The 26,016-nt window shown below is 51.2% G+C and overlaps 1 protein-coding gene across 1 annotated transcript; it reads left to right on the top strand.

Annotated features, from left to right (window-relative positions):
• The first annotated feature begins 8,538 nt into the window (after positions 1-8,538).
• Positions 8,539-9,189, top strand: NEUROG3 (neurogenin 3). Its single transcript, XM_040976077.1, has one exon. It carries the CDS (start codon positions 8,539-8,541, stop codon positions 9,187-9,189), a length of 651 nt encoding a protein of 216 aa, XP_040832011.1.
• Positions 9,190-26,016: the final 16,827 nt, after the last annotated feature.

The following is a 26,016-nucleotide window of genomic DNA, read 5'->3' as shown; positions in this document are numbered from 1 at the left end:
GTATCCAGATGCTTTGGCAGCAGGAATGGCTCAGCTATTGGATTCCTATCACCTACATGGCAGACTTGGATTGCATTCCTAAGCTCTGAGTATTGCATCTGATCCAGCTCTGGCTGTTGCAGGCATTTGAGGCCACCCCTCGCCGTTAATCAAATAAACAAATTAAATCAAATTTAATTTTTTTAAAAAAAGAATCAAGTGGAAATTCTGGGACTAAAAATCGCAATAATGTAAATGAAATTTTGCTAGATGGGCTTACCAACAGATTCAAGGTGACAACAACAATAATAAAACAGAGAATAATTAAGCAATCTGAAAAAATAAAGAAAATTAAACAAAATCCTGGATACTTATGAAAAAAATAACAAACGGTATAATATGGGTAAGTAACTCCAGAAGAAGAGTGAAATTAAGGCAGAAAATACTCCCCAAAATAGCAACTAAAGTCATCTCAAAATGTGATAAAGAAAAATGACTTGCAGGTCCCAGAAGCTGAGCAAACTCCAAGTAGCATATACAAGGAAACACACACTTAGATACATCACACACTGATGAAAATAAAAGCCACCTGCTGACAGACATGCTACGTATAAACAATCAATGAGGTAAATGTCATGTGAGTTTAATCAGAAACAATGGTTCCTAGAAGATGATTGAATGACATTAAGGTATTAAAAAGGGTCCAATAGAATCTACCAAAAATCTACCAAAGACATCCTTCCAGTTGAGCGTCACATAAACTGTTATGAGATAAATGAAATCTGTGGTCATGAACCTGGGTAATAAGCAATGTTAAAGGTGGTTCTTGACTGAGGAGAAATGATACCAGATGAGAACTCAGCACTACAGGAAGAGTCCACCAAAAATGGTAAATGGGTCTAATAACGGTACTATACCCGGAAGCAAAATGGTAATCATGTAAGGTAGGTTGCAAAACATGTTAGAAGTAAAATTTGTATACTCCGTCCAGGTTTCCCATGTGGGTGACAGGACAGTCACCTTCCGACCTCCTAAAGGTGCACACTAGCAGGAAGCTGGAATCCAGAGCAGAACCAGGACTTGAACCAGGCATGGACTCCAAGCATTCAAAGCTGTGTATCCACTGCTGTGCCAAGTGCATTTATTCAAGACAGAGAGATAGAGCTTCCATCTGCTGGTTCACAGGAACAGGGCGGAGTCCCAGGCCACAGACAGGAGCATGTTCCATTCAGGTCTCCTGTATGGGTGTCAGGGCACAGCTCCTTGAACCAAGACTTGCTGCCAGACAGAGTCTAAGCTGGCAAGACACTGGAGCCAGGGTCTGTAGCCAGGACTCAGATGCAGGCAGCACTGGTAAGAAATGTGGGCATCGCAGCTGGCATCTTAGTTTCTGGGTCAAACATTCACTCCTAGAAGTGAAATATATTCACAAACACAGCACAGGAAATGAAAGGAAATGGTAAGAGTGTATATTGTTGAATGGAAAGAATAGAAATAGTGAAAAGGTATAGAATTAATCAGCCAATAGAGGAAATAAAATGACATACTAAAATATTTTATTAGCCCAAAATAATGCAGAATAGGATTAAGAGGTACAAAAGTTGAAAGAACAAATTAAAAAAAAAACAGCAAATGTGTAAACATATCAATAATTCCAGTAGAGGTGAACATATTACACAATCCATTTGAAAGAGAAGAGACTAGATAAAAAAGCAAAGCTCTACCATATGCTACCCACAAATGAGACAATTTAAGTGAAAAAGCACGTATAGGTGGAAAGTTATGAGACAAGATAGGCTTTGAGATAAAGCTCTGCAGACAAGAGACAAAGGGGGTCACTTCAAAAGATCAAAGAGAATAATGAATTAGCAAGACGTAAGAATTCCTAGAAGTGTGAGCCACGTAACAGAAATTCAACAGTTATGAAGTCGGGACCTACACTGTGACATAACAGGTTGAACAGGTGCCTGCTATGCCAGCATCCCATATGGGCACTTGCTAGAGTCCCAAGTACTCCCTGCTAATGGCCTGCAAAAGCAACAAAATACAATCCAAGTCTTGGGACCCTGCTTCAACCACCCAACTCTGGCCATTGCAGCCATTTGGGGAGTGAACCAGTGGATGGAAGATCTCTCTCAACTCTGCCTTTCCAATAAAAATTAAATAGACTTACAATAAGTAAGAAGGCAGCAGAAAAGCCAGGTCTCCAACTGGTTCCCATATGAGATGCTGGCTTCGGAGATGGCAGCTTAAACCTTCTACGCCACAGCACCAGACCCAAAAGGAGAATTTTTTAAATCCCATGCTGACTCCCACAGGTTAACTGAGGGTGTGAGAGGGTGGCCCACCTACTTCAAAATTCCTGGTAAACGCCACTTCTATTGAGTACTGAGTGGGAAAGCTACAGTCCCTTGCAGCTCATTCTGTTGCTTTTCCACTAGGTTCATCTAGAATTCTTGAGCCATCCTATTTAACATTCCTATCCCCTCCTGCCTTCCAGGTCTGACATCTGAATAGGGGATAAGCAAGTGGCCCATTGTACTCTTAAGTGAAGTGGACAGGCAGGCCTTTGGGATAGTGGTTAAAACTTACTTGAGATATCCACTCTCAATTCCAGTTTCCTGCTGACATGTACCTTGGAGGCAACAGGTGCTCAGGCCTCTGTCAGGCACTGGGAGACCTGGACTTTGAATTCCTGGTTCCCAACTTCAATCTGGCCCAGCTCTGACTGTTGCAGACATTTGGGGAGTGAAGCAACAGGTAAAAGATCTCTTTCTGTTATTTCTGCCTCACAATTAAAATATATAAATAAACAAAATAAGTGCCAAACTCAACAATTCTGAGACATTTTGGTTCTTACTGTTATAGCCTAAACAGAATCCCCAGGGGGATGGAGTGGGGCGGGCAGGAGGCTTTGGGGTAGGAGTCCGAAGGGGTCAGGTAGAGAGCTCCTGTGCCCTCGGAAGGCCTGACCTAGCATCACACAGGGGACTGCCCTGGGCCAATGGATTTCAGAAGTACACACAGCACATTCAGTACAATAAGCCCAAACAGGACATTAAGACCAGGCATGAGGTGGACAGAGGCTGCTGTGCACCTTTGGGAGTGAGAGAAGCTGATCCAGGCTCAAAGGGGTGGGGGAGCATGTTCCCCTGGAGGAGGGAAGGGGTTCAGGAGCCTCACACCCACCTCCCAGCTTCCCTGCTCCAGCCCAGCCCAGGAAAAGGCTGATAGCTCCCACCAGGCGTGAACAACTTGGCACTGAGTCTCAAAGAGTATGGGTGCTGGAAAGTGGAGGGGCAGAGGATAGCTTTCAAATCCACAGACCACCTGTGCTTCCTTCCCTAAGGTCCCCACTATCCAGTTGCTAACAGAAGCTTCCCTGGTCAGAAACTCAGATCCAGGGGAATAGTGAGAGGGCACTGCAGGGCAAGAAATCATTCCAGGGGTCACTCACAAAGGCCCAATGGTGTCCAAGACTTTCAATTTTTGCAATCTTGAAAGAGAAGTACTCGGGATCCTCACCCTCCGCCATACACACGCACACCTTTCTCCAGTAGATGGGAGAAGAAACAACGTGCTGGCAGTGGCACAGGGATTGTGGAATAGCCAGGCCACAGGCACAGGGCAGTGCACAGCACCACAGACACGCACATGGAGCTCAAGCCTTCTTGTGGTCTTTATCAGTGAAGTCCTGCTCTGGACATTGCTTCCTGCCCGCCAAGGAAACAAGTAGGCAGAAGTGTGCCAAAGTGTCCCGAGTACTGGCTGGCCCCTGGTGGTGTCTCAGGAGGATCCCAACCCCTGGGCATCCCCGCAAGAGCTAGGCATCTTCTCTCAGCGGTACCTCCAGACTTTGCGCCCCTCTTGGCTCGGGCGCGACACAGAGACCCTTTCCCCAGCCACCCGGAGATATGCGCTCTGCTTCTGCACGCCTGCGCCCTCCTGGCTGCCGGCGCGGTGCACTACGCCTCAGTGCCAAATGGAGAGCACTTAGTCGGAGGTGCCTAGAGGAGGCCTCCCCGCTCCTACCGACTTCCTCTATTTCTTACTTTGTGAGGGCAAATCACACAGCTTGTTTGCAACCTTAGTCCAAGAGGGCGCAGAGGGCGACCATATGGGCATCTCGCGCTCCGCATCTGTGTCATTGGCGCATTTTCTGATGGTGCCTGTGGGAGTGGGGGGGGGGGGCGGACGGGAGCTGGGAACGGACATGCATCTGTTAAATCTGACAATAAAAATCTTACATCAACGTTGCCAAGATGAGGGGGGTGGGTGGGGGACGAAAGGGCGAGGGAGTGAGTGGGGGAAGCTGGAGTCTCAAAAGGCAAGGCCAAAGCGCCCGGCCCAGGTATTATGTTGGGAGAAGGTGAGGAGAGCAGCTGCTGCTTCTCGCGGGGTGTGTATGGGAGCGAGGGTGCGTGTGTCCCTGTGAAGAGTACACACGGATCTGATCAACATATGTCGCCACAAATCACAGTAGCTCTCCCTCCTCCCACCCCCACTCCCCGGGAAGCGCCTGACCCGGTGCAGAACGCAGAGAAGCCTGAGAAGAGGCGCCGCTTCAACAGGTGTCTCGTGCGCACTGCACCTTTTCACTCATTCACAGCCTTGGGCCGGAGGCGCAGATAATGCCTAGACTTTGTTTCCAGGCGCTGCGCGCTAGCTACAGACGCCGGGGGGTGGGGTGAAGCGGCCCTGGGCAGGGAGGGACATCTAGAAATAAAGACCTCCAGAGCTCCCGAGCGCCCCGGCCCTCTCCACCCTTTGTTCGAGGACTCCCCAGGCCGGAGCTCCCTCTTGCGCCCTGGGGGGCGGCATATGGCGCCCTCACGCCTATCCAAGAAAAGGAACCAGCCACCCATTCTGATTTCCGGGAGGGGGAGCTCCCTGAGGGGATGGCTTCTGTCCCAAAGCCGGTGAAGAGCCCCGCGGCTATGCTCCCCACCCAAATCCCACCACCTTTCGGCTGGCAAAGCAGCCGTTGGATGGGGAGTTGTGCGCCAGGCAGCACCAGGCTGCGGAAGCGCCCCAGCTCCTGGCAGATGAAATATGGGACTGGTAAGCCCCTGGAGACCATATGCTTTCAATAAAAGAAGACAAATAGGACCGAGATAGGCCTTGCAGCCAACCTGTTATAAATGAGTGGCAATTGGGCCAATGTACACGGGGGCAGGGCCCTGGGGGAGGCCTTGTTGGTGCCAAATCCGCATGTCAGCTTCTGAGACAGGTGTGCCCAGGGGCCAGGTCTCCCCCCCTCCGGGTTTATCACTGCAAAGGTAATATTGTGCTAACTATGAGTAAACAGTCATTGTGAAAAGGAGGGAGAGTTTATCAGAGGAGAACTAGTTGGGGGGGTGGCTTAACAATAAAGTTGTTCGCCTTGGGAGCAGGTGACGGCTGGCTGCGCAGACTCCCGCCAGAGATGTTTTCCAAAGCACTCCACTTTACAATCTCTTGTAATTATTTATTAAACGAAATCTATTTATTATTATTTTAGCAAACACTGGAGACAGGTGGGGCTTTCTTTTCGCCGTCTCCTTTTGTTTGAAGGGCTGTTTGAAGTGGCCAGTCTCGGCCCGGGCAGCTCGCTCGCCAGATTTTTATCTTCTCCTCTTTCAGTGCTGAAACGAAGGCGAGAGAAAGAAGCCCCCTTCTCCGGCAAGCCACTAGCTATTCAGCTTCACGTGACCCCCCTCCCTCCCTGTTCCGTTCTCAAAGAGCCCCCAGGCCGTGCTAAGGTTCCCCCCGCCGAGGGCAAAGCGGTAGACGACGTCGCTGCCCTCCTTTTCCAATCCGACCGCGGTCTCCAGGCGCCGGGCTGTCGCCTCTCTCTCTCTCTCTCTCTCTCTCTCTCTCTCTCTCTCTCTCTCTCGGACCCTTTCAGTCTCCAGACAAGCCTAGCTCTAAAGGGGTCGAGGGGCGGCGGGGTCCAGGAGGCCTTAGAGGCAGTAGTGGATGACCGGGAGCTTCGGAAACAGACTCCGTTTCGGGCTGGAGCAGCGGTTTAACAGACACAACCAGGGCGCACCGAGTGGTCACCGCCTGCGCCTCCGCCGCCTAAACCTCGGTGATTAACTTTGGAGAGGGGTCTACGTTCCGAGCAGCGGAGTGGGAGGGCATGGATTCTCAACTTCTAATTCCTGGGACTTCTGGACCTCTGCTCTTGCGTCCCGGCCTGAACCGGAGCGGCGAAAGTCCTTGCGTCTGCGCAAAGGCTGCAGCCCTCACCGCAGCCGTGCGCTCCTCTCCCCTGCTTTTTTGCGCAAGACCAAGTGAAAGCCCTGGAGGGCCAAAAGCCCCGGGAAATGTTGAGGAGGCTTGCTTAGAATCCCCAGCAGGTCCAAGAATTCTCTGCCAATCAGCACTGTCCTCCAGCATCCCCAGAATCTTTCCCTGACTCAGGAAGTTCACCCTGTTGCTCTGATCAGTTCCCACGAGGCACAATGAGTCCACATCCTGGCAGGTCCACCAGGTTCTCAGCTGTGGTTGGTATTTCATCTCTCCAGGGACTCACATGGGCACTGGGGTTCCTCAGGGTGAGGGTTTCCCCAAAGGTAGCCTGCCTAGGACTAAGGGTCCTAGGAACATGCTTTGGGTTCCTCTCCCCGTTTTTAGTTTCTAATGCTCTAATTCCTATAGAAAAGTGATGGTAGGAGTGCAGCCAGCTCCCCTTGTCTGAGCCAAGGAGGTTGTTATTTCTTTTCCTATCCAATCTTGTTATTCTTCACCCATTCAGGGCTTCCTCATTTGAGGTCTCTGATGCCTTGAGAAAACATTCCCTCCCCAAATCAAGAAGAAGCAGCCTGTGCAAGGGAGCAGGTGTAGAACTAGGAGTCAGAATCCGAATTTTGTGTGATTCTGATGGAATTAGCTGGGTGACTTGGAGGGAGTCTCTTCTCCCAGGCCTTGACCTTTTCATCTGTAAAGGGGGCCTCCAGTTTCCATTCTCACAAATAAGTTTGTAGCAAGTCCTGACCAAAGGGAGGAGCCACAGCAAGGTTCAGCCCCAAAGTCCCTCCTGGTCTCTTGGCTGGCCCTGACCCCAGGTTTTCTTTCCTAGCACCAAGGATAGTAGCCTCTGTTCCCAGCCCACCAGTTGAGATCTACAAGAGCTGCCAAACCTCTGCCCCCAACCTTCAGACCCGTCACTGGTTCCCATGCAAACTTCACACCTCCTGTTCTGGAGAGAGTTTTGCTCACCAAGCAGCCTGAGAGGCAAGAGGTTATCAACAGGGTATACCCACTGACCTATCCTGTCTCCTTACCCAACAATCCCTAGTCTCCCAGGTCCTGTCTCCTTCTTGCAGCATGTATCAGACACACAAGCCAAGAGCCTTGGGGAGTAACCTGCTCTGGAAGGGCCAGGACAGGTGAAGGGCACACTTGACCACCTATAATTGGACAGGGGGATTAAGGGAAGACAAGGTTGATTTGCTTCTCCCAGCACCAGAACACCCTGGGCTGGCTGTGAACTCCTGGCCCCCTTTGGACAATTCACACACACCCCCAATTCCGGCCAATGGCTGAACAATAGGAGTGGGAGTGGCAAAGCATTCCCCCCACCACGTCCAGCCACCCACCTTGGGCAGGGCAAGGGGAGGCAGTCCCCACCCACAGGAGGTTTCTGGATGGAAGTGGCATAAGATTTCCCTCGCTGGATGGTGAAGCCCAATCTCACACATGTTTCCTGATCAAACCGCTGGGCAGAAGAGTAAGGTGACTCTTGGATGCCCTGCGTCTTGTCTCTGCCAGTCCGCCTGCCCTGCTTCCGTGGGTCCCGGCACCGTCTAGCTGAGCGTTCTGGGGCGAGTCAGCTTGCCCTCCCCGCCTCAGTTGCCCCTGGCACTGAGGGAACTGGCTTTTCTCGCAGGTCTCCCAAAGCTCCTTCGTGCTACCAAAAGAAGATCTGAATGAGTGCCAGCGAAGGCCAGGATAGGAGCAAAGCGGTCTGGGCGAGGCTCTTTGAGGAACCGAGAGTTACTGGGACAGAGCCCGGGAGGAGAGAGCAAACAGAGCGGCGCTCCCCTCCCCCGACCCCGGCCGGCCCTTTGTCCGGAATCCAGCTGTGCCCCGCAGGAGGGAGGAGCGGGCTCGCGTGGCGCGGGCCCTGGTCCGGGCGCTGATTGGCCGGCGGCGCGGGCAGCAGTCGGGCAGGCACGCTCCGGGCCCCTGCCAAACAGATAAAGCGTGCCAAGGGGCACACGACTTGCAGCTCGGGCAAGCGACGCGACCTCGGTCAGCCACAGGAGAGCGACAGACGCCCAGGTTCCCCTTTGCTCTTCCTTGCTTTCTGGCGGAGCGATTCCCAGGCGGGGGTGCCTGCAGCTGACTGAACTTGGCCGCTCCACTCCCGGCAGCTCAGTGCTCTCCAATCTCCTGAGCCCGCAGCACTAGGTAATCCTCGGGGGGCGCCAAAGGGAAGACTAAAGTAAAGGGGGCCCTGTGATGGAAAGGGGATGGTTCTTTTTCAGTTCTTCCCTACCACGTCTCTGAATCGGGGACCAACCGGGGCGGGCGGCCCCAGGCTTATCCCTTTATCTCTTATCCTGTCGCAGGATGGCGCCTCAACCCACGGGTGTGCCCACCATCCAAGCGACCCACGAGACCGAGCCATCACTCCCCGGAACCTCGGACCACCAAGTGGCCTGCGTTGCATCCGCCCCGCTTAGCCCCACTCGAATGCTCCGGGACCTCGTGGAAGCAGAAGAAGGCGGCTGCCGAGGGGCGGAGAGGAAGCTCCGCTCCCGGCGCGGAGGTCGCAGCCGGCCCAAGAACGAACTGGCGCTGAGCAAGCAGCGGCGGAGTCGCCGCAAGAAAGCCAACGACCGCGAGCGCAATCGCATGCACAACCTCAACTCTGCGTTGGACGCGCTGCGGGGCGTGCTCCCCACTTTTCCCGACGACGCGAAGCTTACCAAGATCGAGACGCTGCGCTTTGCGCACAACTACATCTGGGCGCTGACGCAGGCGCTGCGCATAGCTGATCACAGCTTGTACGGGCCAGAGCCGCCGGCGCCTCCCTCTGCGGAGCTGGGCAGCCTGGACGATGGTTCCTCCGGGGATTGGGGTTCCCTCTACTCTCCAATCTCCCAGGCTGGCAGCCTGAGCCCCGCTGCCTCACCCGAGGAACGCACAGGGCTGCTTCTGATGCCCACCTCCCCCACAGGCCTGTGCTCGGGCGCTTTGGCTTTCTCGGACTTTTTGTGAGGTGGCCAGTCAGTGGGCAGGTAGTAGCAGCTGGGGGAGAAGACAGAGCGATAGTGGGTGGGCAGTGACGGGCAGGCAAGCACACTCCAGTCTCTCACTGACTTCGTCCCTGACTGGCCCAGGCGCAAGCAGGGCGACAGGCTGGGTTCAACCAGACTGGCGTTCGGCCCTCTGCGCCACGCAAACCCCTGTGGCCGGGCGCAAGGTGGGCACTGCAGGCTCGTGTGTGGCTCAGGCCCTTCTCCCAGCAGCCACGCAGAATCTCGTTCAGAGTAGCATAGTAAGGTAACGCTGAGCACCGAGGCGCCCGTGGGCTTCGATCGCCCTACCTTTCCTCAAGACTCTCTAACCACCCCTCTTGATCTCTTCAAGCTTGCTCCTTTTGCTCTGTCTGCTCCAAAGACGCCACTCACCTCCCCTAACCCTTCCAGTCCAGTGTCTCCGGCCATTCCACCTTGCCTTAATCTGCGAAGGCGATCCCGGCCTTCTCCTCCTGCACTTTGTGACACGTTGCCTTCTGGGGTGCTGGAGACCTGTGTGAACTGGAAAGGCTCCAGTTGGTGGCCAGGATGTCTCCCCAGCTTCCTGGCGTCCCGCGCAGTACACGTGAGTTGGACGCAAATGCACGCAGGGCCGCGCCTCCCTTAAAAAGAAATCGGTTTGTAAATGATATGATGCCTTCTGAAATGAATTTTGGTATGGTAAGTTATATAGCCCTCCTTCCATTTTACACATTTGTATTTATTAATGAGATTTTACAGCAGAAAAAAAGTTTATATTTCATACATAAGAGTATTTGGGGACTGGTGAATGAGATTTTGCATCAATGATAACAATAAAGTGGAGCCCCACCCAGGAAGTCTCAGCAGAGTGACTTGGTTATGGGGTGGGGTGGGGAGTGTGGGTGGCAGCCAGAGTGGTATTTCAAGGGGCCCTTGCTGTGGGTGCTGGGCTGGAAGCCAGCACAGTCTCTTAAGAAGTCATTGATCCAGCCCCCTTTTCTTTCTCCCCTGTAAGTACTAACCAGGCCAGACCCTGCTTAGCTTCCAAGATCAGATGAGCTCGGGCACGTTTGAGGTGGTATGGTTGACCATAGACCCCCTTCTTTTCTTTGTGACTTGTCTTATTTCAAACCTCGGTTTAGAAGACAGGCTCTCACTGGACTCACTGGGACGCTGTCCCCTTTGCCACAGACCAAGATTTGGATCTACCTCTGTATTTGGGAAGGTGAGAGTAACAACATAGTCGCAGAGTTCTCAGACAAGCTGCAGTTGGGTTGGGGTGTCCCTGGAAAATTTTGAGGCACTTCAAGGTCTGGCACATCCCACTTAGCGCCAATTATGCACCAGGCACTGTGGCAGTAGCATCTCCATTCATGGAACTGAACAGCTCGGAGCGGAGAAGGTGTGGGCTCCAGCTGGAACCTGTGACACCTGGCAGGCTGGGCTGAAATTTAATTGAGAGTTCAAAATCTCCAGTCATGAACTTGCTGGCCACTGAAACCCGCGTCCCCTCTTCCAGGGCTTTTGGGACTCCCTAGGGCATCAAGGAATCTGTGGAGTTCCCTGGACTCTTTGGAAAAGAAAAATGAATGCCAGGAGAGTGCATCTTACCTGATGGTCGAGCCTGAAAGGGCTCCTTGGGTTGGCTGGGGATCTCTCCAAGGCAACTCAACTTGAGTACCTTCCCAGGCGTCAGATCACGACGCAGGCAGCATCTCAGAGCTTAGCATTTCTGGCATCTCTTTCTCCTAGACCATCTCACTGTTTCCTCTAGCCCTAGGTTCCAAAAAGGAGGGGACAGGAATGAGGTCACAGCAAACAAAGAACGAACAAAGGTGTTGTTTTGTTTCAGGACTTTAATCTAAGAGAAGGAGATTAATGGGTTATTGGTGATCTATGCAACAGCCAACGTTCCATCTGAAGCACCGCCTGGGGGCAGGTGTCAGCAGCTCTGGCTGTACAGACCACACCGGCACCTGCTACTTGGTAGTGGTTGTGGGGAGGGCATAGGCAGAGGTTAGGAGCAGGATGATCACTGCCCTCCAAGGTATAGACAAAATGATTCAAGGCCAAAACAATACCAGCACGAGGTGGAGGTTTGCACAAGTCAGCAGGGGGTTGTTACCTGGGGTTGAGTTGCCAGAGGTTCACACTGGTGGTGCTGGACCAAAGGCTTAGGGAGAAATCTCTCAAGCAGGGAGGTCCTTCATCCTCAGCAGGGCTGTGGAAAGTGGCATTCATGTGGTTGGGATGCCCCCGGAGTGCGGGTGCCACACTCCTGGCCGTGGCAACCTAAGCAGCTGAGGCCCTCTCTTGCTTTCCAGGGTGCTCATCATTCAGTCATTAGTCACCCAGCACACACAGGCTGGTCCTCCACCCCGTAAATTAAAACACACATGGACACTGGAAGCGATTCAGCTGCTGGGATGTTACCCTGGGTTGAGCTAGGATTTGACCCTGGGACTGTCAGGAGCAGCTACAAGTTTAGCTTGAGTTTAGGGTCCAGTGCTCTGGGTGACCTCACCAACGGAGCTAAGCTGGGTGCCCCAGCCTTGCCTTTTTCCAAAGACAGCCCTTCCATGAGAAGGAATCAGAACTATTTCTGTCCAGAGCCTATCCAACAAGACTGCTTATCACCAATCCAATACCTTCCCCTACCATCTCCCGCAGCATTTAGTATTGAGCACTTAAAACCAGCCAGGTAGCTTCAGATCTTGGTTGGACAGTCCTTCCTTTGCCTTCCACCCAGGACCACTCTGACGCTGTCTCCGTCTGTACCCTGGCTCCCTGAAACCCAGACAGAGCTGTAAATTGGGGCAGAAAAGTTCCTCAGGTTGGATGCCTCTTCCCCAATCCGGAGCCTTTGTCTGAGCCCCAGCCCAACTCCCAGAAAAACACAACTTGAGTCCCACAGCCCCTCGGCCCCACCCCCATCCCAGCCCCCTCACAACACACAAGCAGGTAGATTTATGGTGCCCTGCCCCCATCCCACCCCAGCCCCCAGTAGGCCTCGAAGGGAAGACAAAGCGTCCCAGCGGCCTTTGGAATGCTAATGTCTGGGAGGCAGGCCACTGGGCTGGCACAAAGGCAGGCGGTCCCAGGGCTCCCAGGGCGAGTGCACCCTGCCCCTCCTCTCCCTCATAGACTGCTGGGGCCGTGTGACCTTGGACAAGTCTCTGAGCCCTGGCTAATTTACCAAAGAAGCTGGAGGGAGTTTTAATACCCTGACAGTGTATTTTTGGACGGGTGGCACAATGCAATGAGCCGAGTTAGAGGCCCCTCCTCCAGTGGGAAGCCAGGAAAAGCCCCCAAGCTCTGAGATAAGGGCTTGTGTGGAAGAGGGGCACTTGGGAGGAGAGAATATGCCTGTAAGAGCTGGATACATTGGATTGACAGCTTTTCATCCGTGACGGTAGTCTCAATTGTGCCCCACCTCCGGAACTTTAAACTTCTTACTCTCCTGCAGTCAGTGAGGGAGACAGGGCTTGGTGGTCGCATTGCTGGATACAGAGTCCCGGAAGGAAGTGGCTGGTGCAAGGCCTTCTGTCCCTGGGGTAGTTACTACAGAGACCTAGGACGAAGGGTGTGGCTCTAAGCTGGCGATTTGCAGCCCTTTACACGAGGAGCCTAGGTTGGCAGGCACCGAGTGCGGCAAAGCACGGGGTGGCACCTCACTCTGTAACCGTGGGCGCTGCCCTCTGGGTCTTGCAAAGCCTCAGCCGGTAGGGCTCTGGTGGGATTCCAGCTCCTGTCTAGCACCAGAGCTTCTGGGATTGGTGAGCCATGCCTGCCTGCAAGGATAGGACGGGTAATTTCTCAACGGTCCCTAAAGCCCGCCGCGGTGCCCCTGGCCATGGTGCTGAAATGATAGCGCGGATTGCTGAACCCCAGACTGGCAGCCTGGAACTCTGAATGCACACCACCTGCCACCGACTCTCTCTGCCACTTGTCTGTGCTTATGTAAATCGCGAAGATGGAACTGGGCGACCAAGCTGGAAATTTCTGACCATATATGAAATTATTTTTGCCTTCATTCATTCTTTGAATGTCAATGAAGCTTTACTCCAAAACCCAAAGCAAAAGTCCTACAGGGGCCGTGCGCGGTGGCGCAAGTGGTTAAGGTCCTCGCCTTGCACGCCCGGGATCCCATATGGGCGCCGGTTCTATCCCGGCGGCCCTGCTTCCCTTCCAGCTCCCTGCCTGTGACCCGGGGAAGCAGTCGAGGACGGCCCAAGGCTTTGGGACCCTGCACCCGCGTGGGAGACCCGGAGGAGGCTCCTGGCTTCGGATCGGCATAGCATCGGCGCGTTGCGCTCACTTGGGGAGTGAATCATCGGATGGAAGATCTTCCTCTCTGTCTCCTCTCTGTATATCCGCCTTTCCAATAAAAAAAAAAAACAATAAAAATAAATCTTTAAAAAGAAAAAAAAGTCCTCCAGAAAGTACACAAGTGAGCAGGGCAGTTAATAACAGTCACTTGAGGGGCCAGCAAGCTAATCCTTCTGTGGCCCTGGCAACCCACATAGGCACCAGTTTTGAGTTCTGGCTACTCCACTTCTGATTTTGCTCCCTGCTAACAGCCTGGAAAGGCAACTGGGGATGGCCTGAGTCCCTTCTGCATCCTTGTGGGAGACCCATGGGAAGCTCCCGGCTTCACACAGGTCCACCTATGACCACTGCAGCCATTTGGGGGAGGTGATTCAGTGGATGGAAGATCTCTCTTTGTTTCTCTCTCTCTCTCTCTCTGTCTCTCTCCGACTCTGACTTTCAGGTAAAATAAATGTTTTTAAAGAAAAAGAACAATTACTTCAGTGTCACTTCTCACTTTCTCTCTTTTTTAAAATACTATATTCATTTTATTTTTTGATGATGTCTACATAGTTGAGAGAGGTGCTTGCCCATAGGGTAGAGAGTTGAAGAATAGGGGAAAGTGAATGAAATAACTCTCTCCAATCTTGTTTTTTCTTCCTGTATCTGGGGGAAGTGGGGAAAGAAATGGAGAGGGCCCCTCCCAGCAGCCCTACTGCATCAGTATCCAGGAATGGGGGAAGGCCACCTGATGTCATCCCAGGATCCCCAGGGTGGAGTATGCTCTGAGGGTACTGCTCAAGTGGTTTTGATAGTTCTGAGATGCTGTTGATTTTTTTGCTCCAAGGTCCATTGACTGACATAGTCCACCTTAGAGTCTCCACTCGCCCACTGCCAAAGCTTGACCAAAAGGCCTGTCCAATGTGTCCTGTTCTCCATGGTTGTCATGTCCTCCATGAGCAACTGGGCATGCGTTCACTGCATAGGGCTCAGCAGCTGAGGAGACCCAGTTCTGACATATGCACTCCCTGTCAGACCACCATGGTTGGAATTCTGAGTCTAGTGATCCAGTTCTGGAGGTCCCCAAAGAAACCTCACCAGAGGTGACTCCAGACCTGACTCCTGTGCCAGCCAGTGTGGGGTGTCACTCACCCCGCCACCTACATCAGCCTATATACACACTGGTGATTGCAGCCACCTGGTCAGTTCTGTCTCCAGCCTTATCTCATAGCAAACCAATGGATGCTGTGGCTCAGACTAACCCTACCCACCACACACTTGCTCTCATGCACACCAGTGGAACCTAAGCTTAGTCAGAGTGACCTCCAATAATTCCCACCAGGTCCACCACCAGCCCTGGTTGCTGCACATGCAGCTGTCATACACATCTATGAGTGTGAAGCCTAGCTCAATCCAACCAACCCCCTATCCAGCCCACACTCATGCTGGCAGGTATCATGGCCTGTCCAGCCAGGCCCACCCCAGCTCTGGTTCTCATGGTCACCGGTAGGATTTACAGCATATGAGAGGGGTGACCAAGCTATTCTAGCGCTACTGCTTCTGAGATTACCATGACACCATTAATAGTTCTAGGAGGCTGATGCCTCCTGAGACAGCCACGTGAGTTGATGGAGGGGACACGGGGCTGGGTATCTCTTTCAGCTCCAGTGCTTTTTAACTCTAGGAACTTGAGCACATTGCTTGGCCTCTCCAAGCCTGTTTGTCCAGCCATGAAAATGCAGAAAGCTAACTCACAGGGTTCCATCAGGATTCAAATGAGATGACCGATACATGGGCTGGCCAGTATTTTGAGGCAGAACTCACTAGTGCAGTTCCAACAGTTGACTGGCAAAGAAAGCAGGGGCCAGAAAAGACTTTGCCACATCAGCCAGTGCAGCAAGAGGTGATCTAAGCAGCCACACCTGCTCATTGTGGTGAAAAGCTGAGGGTCATCGCCAGCTATCCTGCCTCTGTTGTCTGTTACTGCCTAACAGATGAGCTACTGGAAACAAGATTGTTCTATCAATTGGGTCTTCTGTGGGCCAGGAATCTAGTGTGGCTTAGCTGGGCATCTCTGCCTCTAGGGGTCTCAAGAGGTTGCAGCCCAGGTGTCTGGCAGTAGTACAGTCCCAACTGTTGGCTTGGCGGGAGGAGGAGCCACTTCCAAGCTCATCCCTGGGGTGATGGGCAGGTGTGCCTGCCTCATTATTGGAGTGAAGGTCACAGCCCCTCTGGCTTTTGGTCAGAGGCTTTTCTTAGTACTTTGCCATGTCAGCATGTCTACAGAGCAACCCACAACAGAGCAACTGGCTCCCCACATGCAAGCCAGCAAGAGGTGGGAGCACTCAGGACAGAGGAAATGGGTTTGTTGATTTATTAATTTGAAAGGCAGGGCTACAGAGATGGAGAGACAAAAACGTACTGATCTGCCTTCTCTTGGTTCACTCCCCACATCATCACAATAGCCAGGAAGACCAGGCTATAACCAGGAGCCAGACACTCCCTCTGGGTCTCCCACAAGAGTCACAAGGGCCCAAACATGTGGGCCATCCTCTGCTGTCATTACAGGTGCATTAGTAGGGACCCAGATGGGAAACAGCAGCTGGAGATATGGTACTGGGGTTGCATGCGGCAGTTTTACTCAACTACACTACGATGCCAGCCCCAAGACACAGTCTTTTTGTAATCTAAACTCAAAAATGACATCACACATGATTGGTGCTTTTTAATAAAAAAGTATTACTAAATCCAGATCTCAGGCAAGGAGTGGGAATTATGCAAGGAGATGCATGGCAGGAGTCAGGGATCATGGTGTGGGTCAGGTGGAAAGGGGATGGAAGTGCTTCCCACATCACTGGAAGTAACTAAAATCATTGCCACCTGCTTTCCACAACCCCAAAAGGGTTCACCCACCCACCCACCCCCACATACCTGCCTCCTCTGGGCCATGCATACCAGGGTTCAAAAAAGAAAGCCCACGGATGGCACAGGGGGGGTCCTGGCCCCATGCTGGATTGGCTTCCATAAAGAGTACAGGAAGGAGCCTGTTGTCAGCCCGTTTGAGACCCCCCACCCTGCTCCTCGCCCACCCCAGCTGATCTCTGATATACATTTGCTGCTTTCACAGGCTTCCCAGCCCCCACTCAGGCAACAGAGATTTAAGACGTCTGGGGCCTGGACACCGTACCCACTGAAGGGAAATTTACTGCCCCTGGAGAACCAGAGCCTGACTTAGGGTCTTGAATGCATCTTTTTCCCCTTTGCCTCTGCTTTATTAGGTTAATCATTGCTTGAATCGGTTGCCATGGTTTGGGCAAACCCATGGCGACTCTATAATGAAGCCTGAAAGACTCGGACCCCATTTATCATCCCCAATGTTCAGGAGGCCCAGAGCCTCATTGGCCTCCCCCCAGGGCCTGGGCACCACCCTTCTGCCTGGGGCCTCAAGGCCCCTTTTAAATGAGGAATGAACAGGTGGTGACATGGGAAACGAGACCCACACAGGTGGAGCTAGCAGGGACCTGCACATGCGTGTTCATGCACACACATGCACACATACACACACACAGAGGCATCCACTTGTATTTTTCACTCCAGGTATCCCAACACACAGGTATCTTGAGAGTGGGAGGCAAAACAACACTCTCCAGTTAAAAGAGGACTGTGCCTGTCCTTCGAGATAGGGAGACCTGTGTGGGGGCAGATATAAATGCTGACACAACCTTGATTTTCCCAGTCTAGCTGAAAAACCATTACATTTCTGCAAATGAGATGGGGACATTTGGGGACAAGGCTTGCTGGGGAAAGTGAAGTATCCACAGGCTCAGACACCTGTTCAAGCTTGCCTAGTGATAGTAGAGCTGGCGTAGAACTTCCTAATGGTTAAACCTGTGACGGAAAATCGCAAAACGGAGAGAAGAGTATAAAGCATTCTTGTAAATCCATTACTCAGACTCAAGATTCACCAACTCAGGGACTGGACCATGGTGTAGGTTTTACCAGCCCCTACTTGCGCACCAGCATCCCATATGGGCAGCAGTTCAAGTCCTGGATGCTCTACTCCCAATCCAGCTCTTTGCTAACGTGCCTGGAAAAACAGCAGAGGATGATCCAAGTTCTTGAGCCCCCACAACTATGTGGGAGACACAGAGGAAGCTCCTGGCTCCTGGCTTTAACCTGGTTATTGTGGCCATGAGGGGAGTGAAACTGGATTGAGCTCTCTGCCTCTCTATAATTTGTAACTCTGCCTTTTGAATAAAATCTTAAAAGAAAAAAAAAATCACCAACTCAGATCCAATTCTGTTTTGTGCACATCTCTACCACTTCCTCCATGGTTATTTTAAACAGAATCCCAGACTTCACACAATCTCAACGGTGAATCCTTTCCCTGGGTCTGTTTTGTTCGGAGTAGATTGTGTAACAAAATGTAGCAGTGGTGAGGCTAATTTCACATTCAAGGTCGACCTCTTCCCAGTGCTCTGTGTGACAGTCAGCCCTAGACTTGATGTCTTTAAATCTCTATCAATCTCCATCAGGATGAAGTGACATTGCACACAGCGAGAGTGAGCACCTGTGCAGAGCACATCGTAGGTCATGGCCAGTTCTCATGACCATGGCACCAAGCAGCAATGACCATCTACCTGGCCGGAAGTCAGCTCCTGGTGTTTCAGTGTCCAGGACTCTTGGTACAATCTCCTGGAATGCCGGCAGGTACCTTGTCACAAGTCGCCACCCAGCCCTGTGTGTGTGTGTAGAACATTCTAAATGTTTACCATCCCACGGTAAATGTTTCAATGTCTATTTCTACATGACAAGGACATCTAGAAAAACCACAAGTCCATGTTCACACCTGATGAAATGAACTCATCCTTTCTGTAATAAAATCTGATAACCATTTACATGCAAAAGTCTCTTTTTCCCATCCTGGATTCCAGCTGCCATCCAACAACCAGGACCAAGGTTCCAAGACCAGCTTGAGTGACCCACTCCACCATCTTCCTTCTCCACCAGGGGGACCCTGCAGGATGGTACTAACCATCTTGGTTTGGGAAGCAGTCCCTTGTCCCAGGCAAATCCAGGAGGTGGGGCAACCTTGCAGGGAGCACACAGCTGTGGGACTCACCCCAGCCTCCCTCCTCCTCCTGGCTCCATGCAGTCACCCAGTAAGAGCAGAGGGAGCTCACCACTGAATTTAAGGACACTTAAAATGACAAATAATTTACAGGAAGTTTTGAGGGGTTCTGACAGCCAGCTAGCCAGCCAACAGGATGTCTAGGCCTTTTCACACTCAGGGGGCCAAATTGGGCAGCCTTCTTCCTTCCCCTCCCCAGATCTAATGACAATCCAAAGAGTTCCTGATAGGGTTTTAAAAGATGCTCATCCATTCACAGCCACCAAGCATGAAAACCCAGCTTCTTTGTCTGCATTCTTTGCCCTAAAAGCCTGGCCTGCCTAGGGCCTGCAGCCTCCAACCTGTCACTCACTTTTCACTTCCTTTTGTTGGATTCGCCTTTATTTCATTCTTCTGTCTTCTCCACGCACCCTCCTCTCCCCCTCCTCACTCCATCCCTGTCCTTCTCCTCTGCCCGCCCCCAGCACTTCCCAGTCCCTCCTCATATACAAAAAGAGCTGCAAACCAGTCTGGAAGTTTCTTAACCATCCCCAGGCCTGCTTCTCCGCCCACCACCCCACTCCCCAGCCTGTCTTCACTCAGTGCTTTCATTAAGTGATAATCAAAAGCCAGCAACAGCCAGGGAGACCCACCCCCCAAGGATCCAGGAACAAAATCACCCCGTCAGGCCAGAAGTGGCCTTGGGGACCATTGAGTTCTCAGCTTTGACTCCATGGCTATGAAAACTTACTGGCCAAGGTCACAGCAGAGGGGGCAGCAGGGCAGTGTCCACCGCCCAGCTTGGCAACTTCTCAGGCTGGACTGCCCACATGGAGTTGATGGCTGCTCCTCTGCCCATTGCAACTTCTGGCTGTTGAGGCCCAGAACCATAGCTTCAAAGCACAGGCTCCTGCCTGCCCAGCTCATTGCTGTGTGCCTTGAATGTCAGCATGTGCCACTTGTTCAATGGCCATGCAAGTTTTTTTTTTTTTTAATAATACAAACTGGAGGGATGAGGGGGCTAGGTTGCCCCTCACTCTATGGGCCTCTTCTTCTCAGCCATCTCTTTGTTGCCAGGCCCAGAGGAGGGGAAGAGAGGTAAGAAAAAGGTGGCCTCCCACTGGCCCAATGTGGACTAGATTGTGGGGCTGGTTGAGTTGAACTAGGCTTCAATGCCCGTTGACATGTACGAGAGCTGAATGGGATGTGGAACAGATTGGACTAGTCTGTTGTTCATGCTGGCAAGCACAGAAACCAGGGCTGGGGGGCGGGCCTCGTGGGAGTTATTGCAGGTCGCTCCAACTAGGCTACAGCTCTCACTGGTTTCCATGAGGGCCAAGTGAGTGGTGGGCAGGATCAGGCTGGACTGAAAACCTGCTGACCAACAACCTTTAGTTTGCATAGAATACAGGGTTGGAGACAAAACTGACCCAGCAGTTGCAACTAACAGTGTGCATGCATGCTTATTTGAGCAATGGACTGTGTCAGGCCCTGTATTGGCATACACACACAATAATTAGTTTTGGGATCATCTCAGATGAGGTTTCTTTGGGAATCCCCCATCTGGACTCAGAACTCCATCCATGAAGAGAATTGCAGGCTCCATGGTCTGACTGTGGAGTGCATGAGTCAGAACTGGACCTCCTCAGTGACTCAGACGGAGCAGTGGTCAGCATATACAGGTGCACGTGGAGGATATGGCAGTACATGGGAACCTGCAGAGAATACCTGGTACCATGACAGAGGACAGAACAAATCAATCAACTACCCTGGACAAGTGTTGGCAATCAATACCTGAGCAAGTGGAGATTCTAAGGTAGACTATGTCAGCCAGTGGATTCTGGAAAGATTTCATCCTGAGTGGAGTGGCGAGCTTGGCAGCAGTACAGAACTGTTGAACTATCAAAACCACTTGAGCAGGACCCTGGGAGCATGCCCCACATTGGGATGGTTGGGAGGCTGGATGTAGTTTCTCCCCCAAGACACAGCAAGAAAGAAAGAGAATGTGATAAGTGAAAACAATGGTCTCACCAACTTTCCTCTAGCCCTTGACCCTTCGCACCCCAATCAACTATGTAAAAATTTTCAAAAAATTTTAAAAAGTAAAAAAAATTTAAAGGTATATTTAAAAAAAAAAAAGAGTAGCCTTTTGCAGCCAGACACTATCCATTCTGAAAAGAAGAAGCAATGCAGAAAAGCACAGGGACATTCCCCCCCTCCTCCGGGCCAGGACAGAGAGACCAGGACTCCTCAAAGCATCCCAGGACCAGGGTGGGGCTGGTCAGGGACACCTGCGTACAGCAACCTGAGATGGGAGTGAGAGACTCAGGGGCACACAGAGCCGCTCAGTCCGAGAATCCCAAGCTTCTAGAAGCAGCTGTTGGGACAGAAGCTGCTTTTGCCTGGACCTGACTCGCTGTGTGATGGCACCTCTAACGCATCCCCCAGGCAGGGCCTCTGAGCCACACCCTGTCCTGGACTCTACCTCTGCTTTCGCCTCTCTCAGTTACTCTCCATCCTTCTAGAGTCCCGCCTGGAGCCTCTCTTCCTTCTCTCATTCCAACAAAGCCCAAATGCTGCAACCAGAGACCCATTTTCCAGGCTGCAGCTCGAGACTCTTTTCTGCAGAACTGTCCACAGAGGCAGGAAACTACTTCTTTCCTTAGCAGATTAGAGTCAAGCTCCCTGGGTGCAGAGGGCTTTCTCCACCTGCAGCACCAGCAGCCCATAGAGGCAGCAGTTTGTGTCCTGGCTGTCCTGCTTCCTATCCAGCTTCATGCTTATGGCCTGAGAAAGCAGTGGAGGATGGCAGAAAGCCTTGGGGTCCTGAATCCTCGTGGGAGACCCTGAGGGAGCTCCTGGCTCCTGCCTTCAGATCAGTTCAGCTTTATTTATTGTGGTCATTTGGGGAGTGAGCCAGAAGGTGGAAGATTTGTTTGTGTTTCTCCCTGTCACTATAACTTTAAATAAACAAATTTTTTTCTTTAAATTTTCTTAAGATTTATTTCTTTTTATTGGAAATGCAGATTTACAGAGAAAAGGAAAGATAGAGAAAAAGACCTTCCATCCATTGGCTGGTTCACTTCCTAAATGGCCAAAATGACGAGCTGTGCCAATCCATAACCAGGAGCCATGAGTTTCTTCCGAATGCAGGTTCCCAAGGTTTTGTGCTGCCCTCCACTGCTTTCCCAGACCACAAGCAGGGATCTGAATGGGAAGTGGAGCAGCTGGGACGGGAGCTGTTGCCCACTTGGGATTCTGGTGCTTGGAGATAGAGGATTAACCAGTTGAGCTATCATGCCAGACCCCAAAATAAACAAATCTTTAAAAAGTAATACAAAGGACATCTTTGCACACTAACAGCTCTGACCTTAGACAACCTCTACATGTGAAACAGGGATTATCCTGGCACCTTCCTCACAGCAGAGTTACAGAGATGAAATGCAGGATTCACAATATAGAGTTTTCTAGCGGCAGTGTCGTCTTGTGTTATCTGTGGAGGACTGGCTGCAGGACAGACACCAACGCCCCTGGCTGGTCAAGTCCCTTCTACAAGTGGGGTAATATTAGCATGTCAACTGCATCCATCCTCCTGGATGCTCTAAGTCATCCCTGGATGACTTACGCTACCTTATATGACATAAGCTCTGTGTAAGTAGTTGCTAAATTCTATTTAGGGAGTAATGACAAGTCTGTTTCTGTTCAGGATGCATGCAATTTTTTTCAAGTGTTTCTGATTGGCAACTGGGTAAATTCACGGATGTTGAGGGTCGCCTATGATACAGTGTACAGTATGTATGCCCCATACAGTGCGTAAAATACAAAAGGAAGAGGCTTCAACCTCAGTGAATGTTGGCTATTCTTTTATTCATATGTTATTATTGTCATGGTTATTGTCCTGAATTTCCAATAGTTTCATCTGTTTCCTGATGATGTACACTCTGAGATGATGGTAGTTAAAGGACTTGGGCACCTGCCATGCACATGGGAAACCCATATGGCATTCTGGCCCTGGCTCCAGCCTGGCCCAGCAGTGGCTGTTACGGCCATCTGGGGAGTGAACCAGCAGATGGAGATCTCTGTTTATGTTTCTCTGCCTTTCAAGTAAAATTTAAATAAATTAAAAAGTTCAAAAATAGGGCCCGGCGCAATAGTGTAGTGGTTAAGGTCCTTGCCTTGCACACCCGGGATCCCATACGGGCGCCGGTTCAAATCCTGGCAGCCCCGCTTCCCATCCAGCTCCCTGCTTGTGGCCTGGGAAAGCAGTCTAGGACGGCCCAGAGCTTTGGGACTCTGCACCCATGTGGGAGACCTGGAGGAGGTTTCTGGCTCCTGGCTTCAGATTGGCTCAGCTCCAGCCGTTGTGGCTGCTTGGGGAGTGAATCATCGGACGGAAGATCTTCCTCTCTGTCTCTCCTCCTCTCTGTATATCTTGACTTTCCAATAAAAATAAATAAATCTTTTTTTAGAAAAAGTTCAAAAATAAACTAATGCTTTGGGAAAACCAAATTGGATTTTAGGTGAGATAATAGGCAAGGCAACTTGTGAGGTACCATGCTAAAAAATATACAGAAATCCTAGATTAAGAAATGATAAACAGTCTTCTAGAGAAATAGTATAAAGCTGTTCAGACTGCAGATTTATGCTGGGGAAAAATCTTGGAAGATATTTGTTAACTAGACATTCTGATTGCAGGATTTTCTTTCATACTAAATCTTGTCATATTTTGCACTGAGCTTATATATCATTTTCATTTTTTGAAAAATTTACATTTTATTTGAAAGGAAGATTTTACATAAAAAGAAAGAAAGATAGAGAAAAGATCTTCCTTCTGCTGGTTCACTCTCCAAATGGTCACAACAGGCAGAGCTGAGCTGATCCAAAGCCAGGAGCCAGAAGCTTCTTCCTGTTGTCCCATGTGGGTGTAGGGGCCCAAAGACCTGGGTCATCCTCCACTTCCTTCCCAGGTCACAAGCAGAGAGCGGGATGAGAAATGGAACAGCTGGGACATGAACCAGCATCTATGTGGGATGCTGGCACCACAAGGCGTCACCTGTGCCACCACCCGATGTGCCACCGTGCAAGGCCCTTATAGTATTTTTTGGTTATTAGCAAATGTTACCATTGATGCACTTGAAATAATGAATACAGTAGCACTTTTGTTTTAATAGCACTTGGGAGATGGATATCTAGTCTAACTATGCTCTGGTGAAGGGCCGCATCAGCATGCCTGGGTGATGCTCTGGCTCCAATCCAGCTTCCTGCTAACTCAGACCCTGGGAGGCAGAGGCAGCTGGCTCAGGTGCTCAGACTCCCGCAGACTGTATGGGAGACTGGGTTAAATTCTCAGCTCCTGGCTTCAGCTGACATCTGCCGAGCCTTTGCTGACCTGTGGTGTGTGCTTTGTGGACGGGGCTGTCACCACATCTTCCTGTTTTCAAGCGTGTTTTTATTTATCTACTTGTCATCTATTTGAAAGGCAAAGAGGCAGAGATACACAGAGAGCTCTTTGGATGCACTGGGTTACTCCCCAGACACTCCTGGGGCCAGGGCTAGAAGTCAGTGCAAGTCTCCCGCAGGGCCCCACGTTCTTGAACTGCCACCACTGCCTCCCACAGTGCATGGCAGCAGAAAGCTGAAACTGGAAGCAGAGTCTGATGTGCCCAGTGGCATCTTGACCACTGAGCCAGATGTCTGCCTGTCTGTCAGTTTCCTTTCCTTTCAAATTATCTGTTTTTAATGAGAAACAGGTGGTGGTACAGATGTGTGCTGTGGCAAGAGGGGCTGGGGGGAAGGTGGTCACAGGCACCTGCAGAAAGGACCAGGCACCTTTTGTTGGCCAGGCTGCCCAGGAGACCAATGCGTTTCCCACAAGGGAAAGCTGGACTTGTCGTAGGGGAAGAGACACAGAACCTCCTGGGCTCGGAGCACATCTGCTTCTTGTGGAAGCAGCCTGGACCAGGGAGGCCGTCGGTGGTGTGTGGAGAGCAGTTGTTCTGCACACCTCATCCATCAACACTGACAAATGGGCCCCCCACGAGGGCTCTGGCTCCAGCTGCTGGGCAACGGCAGGTACAGAGCAGGAGCCCTGCCTGGGGCCCTCCCACCCTCCTGTTAGGTCAACAGACAGAGGGGGCTCTGTTGGCCTGGTTGGGACGGCCAAGATTAATGGAGCAGGTGCAGGCCGGGTGGGACAATCACCTGGCTTGACAAGGTCCCTGGTGGAGATTAAGTGCCCAACTCGGACCTGCTGTTATCCAGTCTGGGGTGGCATCTGGATGGAGGTGGGCAGGAACCTGTGACACCCCAGCTGCTGCCTATGTGTCCCTGGTCTCACCTGACTTCACCTGGCCTCGCTTGACCTCATTCAATCTCCCATGGGGAGCCCACATGCAGGGCAGGGTACCGAACCCAGAGACCCCGATATGAGGTACAGGTTTCTGAACTGTTAGGCTAAATGCCCATCCTACATACTTTAAATTACCTCTGGATATCTAAAACACCCAATATTAGGTAAATTGTATGTAAATATTTGCTAGACTGTATTTTAAAAAAATATTTATTTACTTATTTAAAAGGTAAAGTTAGAGAGAGGGAGATCTGCTGTCCCCTGGTTCATGCCCCAAAGTGGTGGCCATGGTTGAGGCTCCATCCAGCTCTCCAAGAGCTAGAAACTCCATGCAGCTCTCCCATGTGGATAGCAGGGCACAAGCACTTGGGCACATCAGCAGAGAGCAGGATTGGAAGTAGAGCTACTGAAATTTGCACACACACTTATATAGGATGCTGGCATCAAAAGTAGACAACCTAATTTGCAGAACCACAAGGCCAGACCCTATACTGTAAGGTTTAGGAGAAAAACAGGAAAAAAAAAAAAGTCTATGTTCAATATAGACACAACTTTTTTCCCCAAGTATTTTCTGATCTATAGTTAGTTGAATTCATAAATCCAAAAGCCTTGGATACAGGGGCCAATAATTTGTCTTTTCATTATTTTTTCAAAAAATGCTCCTTAAAGTGGAAACGTTAGGTCAGAGTGTATTTACCTCTCAAGCTTTAGACATCTCTGGCTCCCGGGCTGAACTCGTGCTTATTGGAACCTGTCGTCATCCGCTGTGGACTGCCTGGAGGGAGTCGGAGTTGGAAGTCCATCCAGCAATAAATCCCATCCTCTAGGTTTTCACTGCCCTCCTTCCAACTAGGGAGAGAAGCTGCTTAATCAGGTACGAAACTCCGTGAACTTGCAAGAAGTTCTCTGGGTGCTGCCTAAAAGTCAGGGTGAAGGAGGAGAAGAATTTCTAAGGGAGATGAAGTCAGGGAAGACTTCCCAGAGGCAGTGTCCTTTTCTGCTGGCCTTGGAAATGGATGTGACTGTATGGGCCAAGAACCACCAGCAGGCACCCACCT

The sequence above is a fragment of the Ochotona curzoniae genome, unplaced genomic scaffold (assembly GCF_017591425.1).
Source record: "Ochotona curzoniae isolate NIBS_2020 unplaced genomic scaffold, NIBS_Ocur_1.0 contig_2692, whole genome shotgun sequence".
In the NCBI taxonomy this organism is placed as follows: Eukaryota; Metazoa; Chordata; class Mammalia; order Lagomorpha; family Ochotonidae; genus Ochotona; species Ochotona curzoniae.
This window is presented reverse-complemented; position numbering and strand designations above follow the sequence as displayed.

Coding starts and splice junctions, on each gene's coding strand:
- NEUROG3 (XM_040976077.1), top strand. CDS start 8,539: ATGGCGCCTCAACCCACGGGTGTGCCCACCATCCAAGCGACCCACGAG.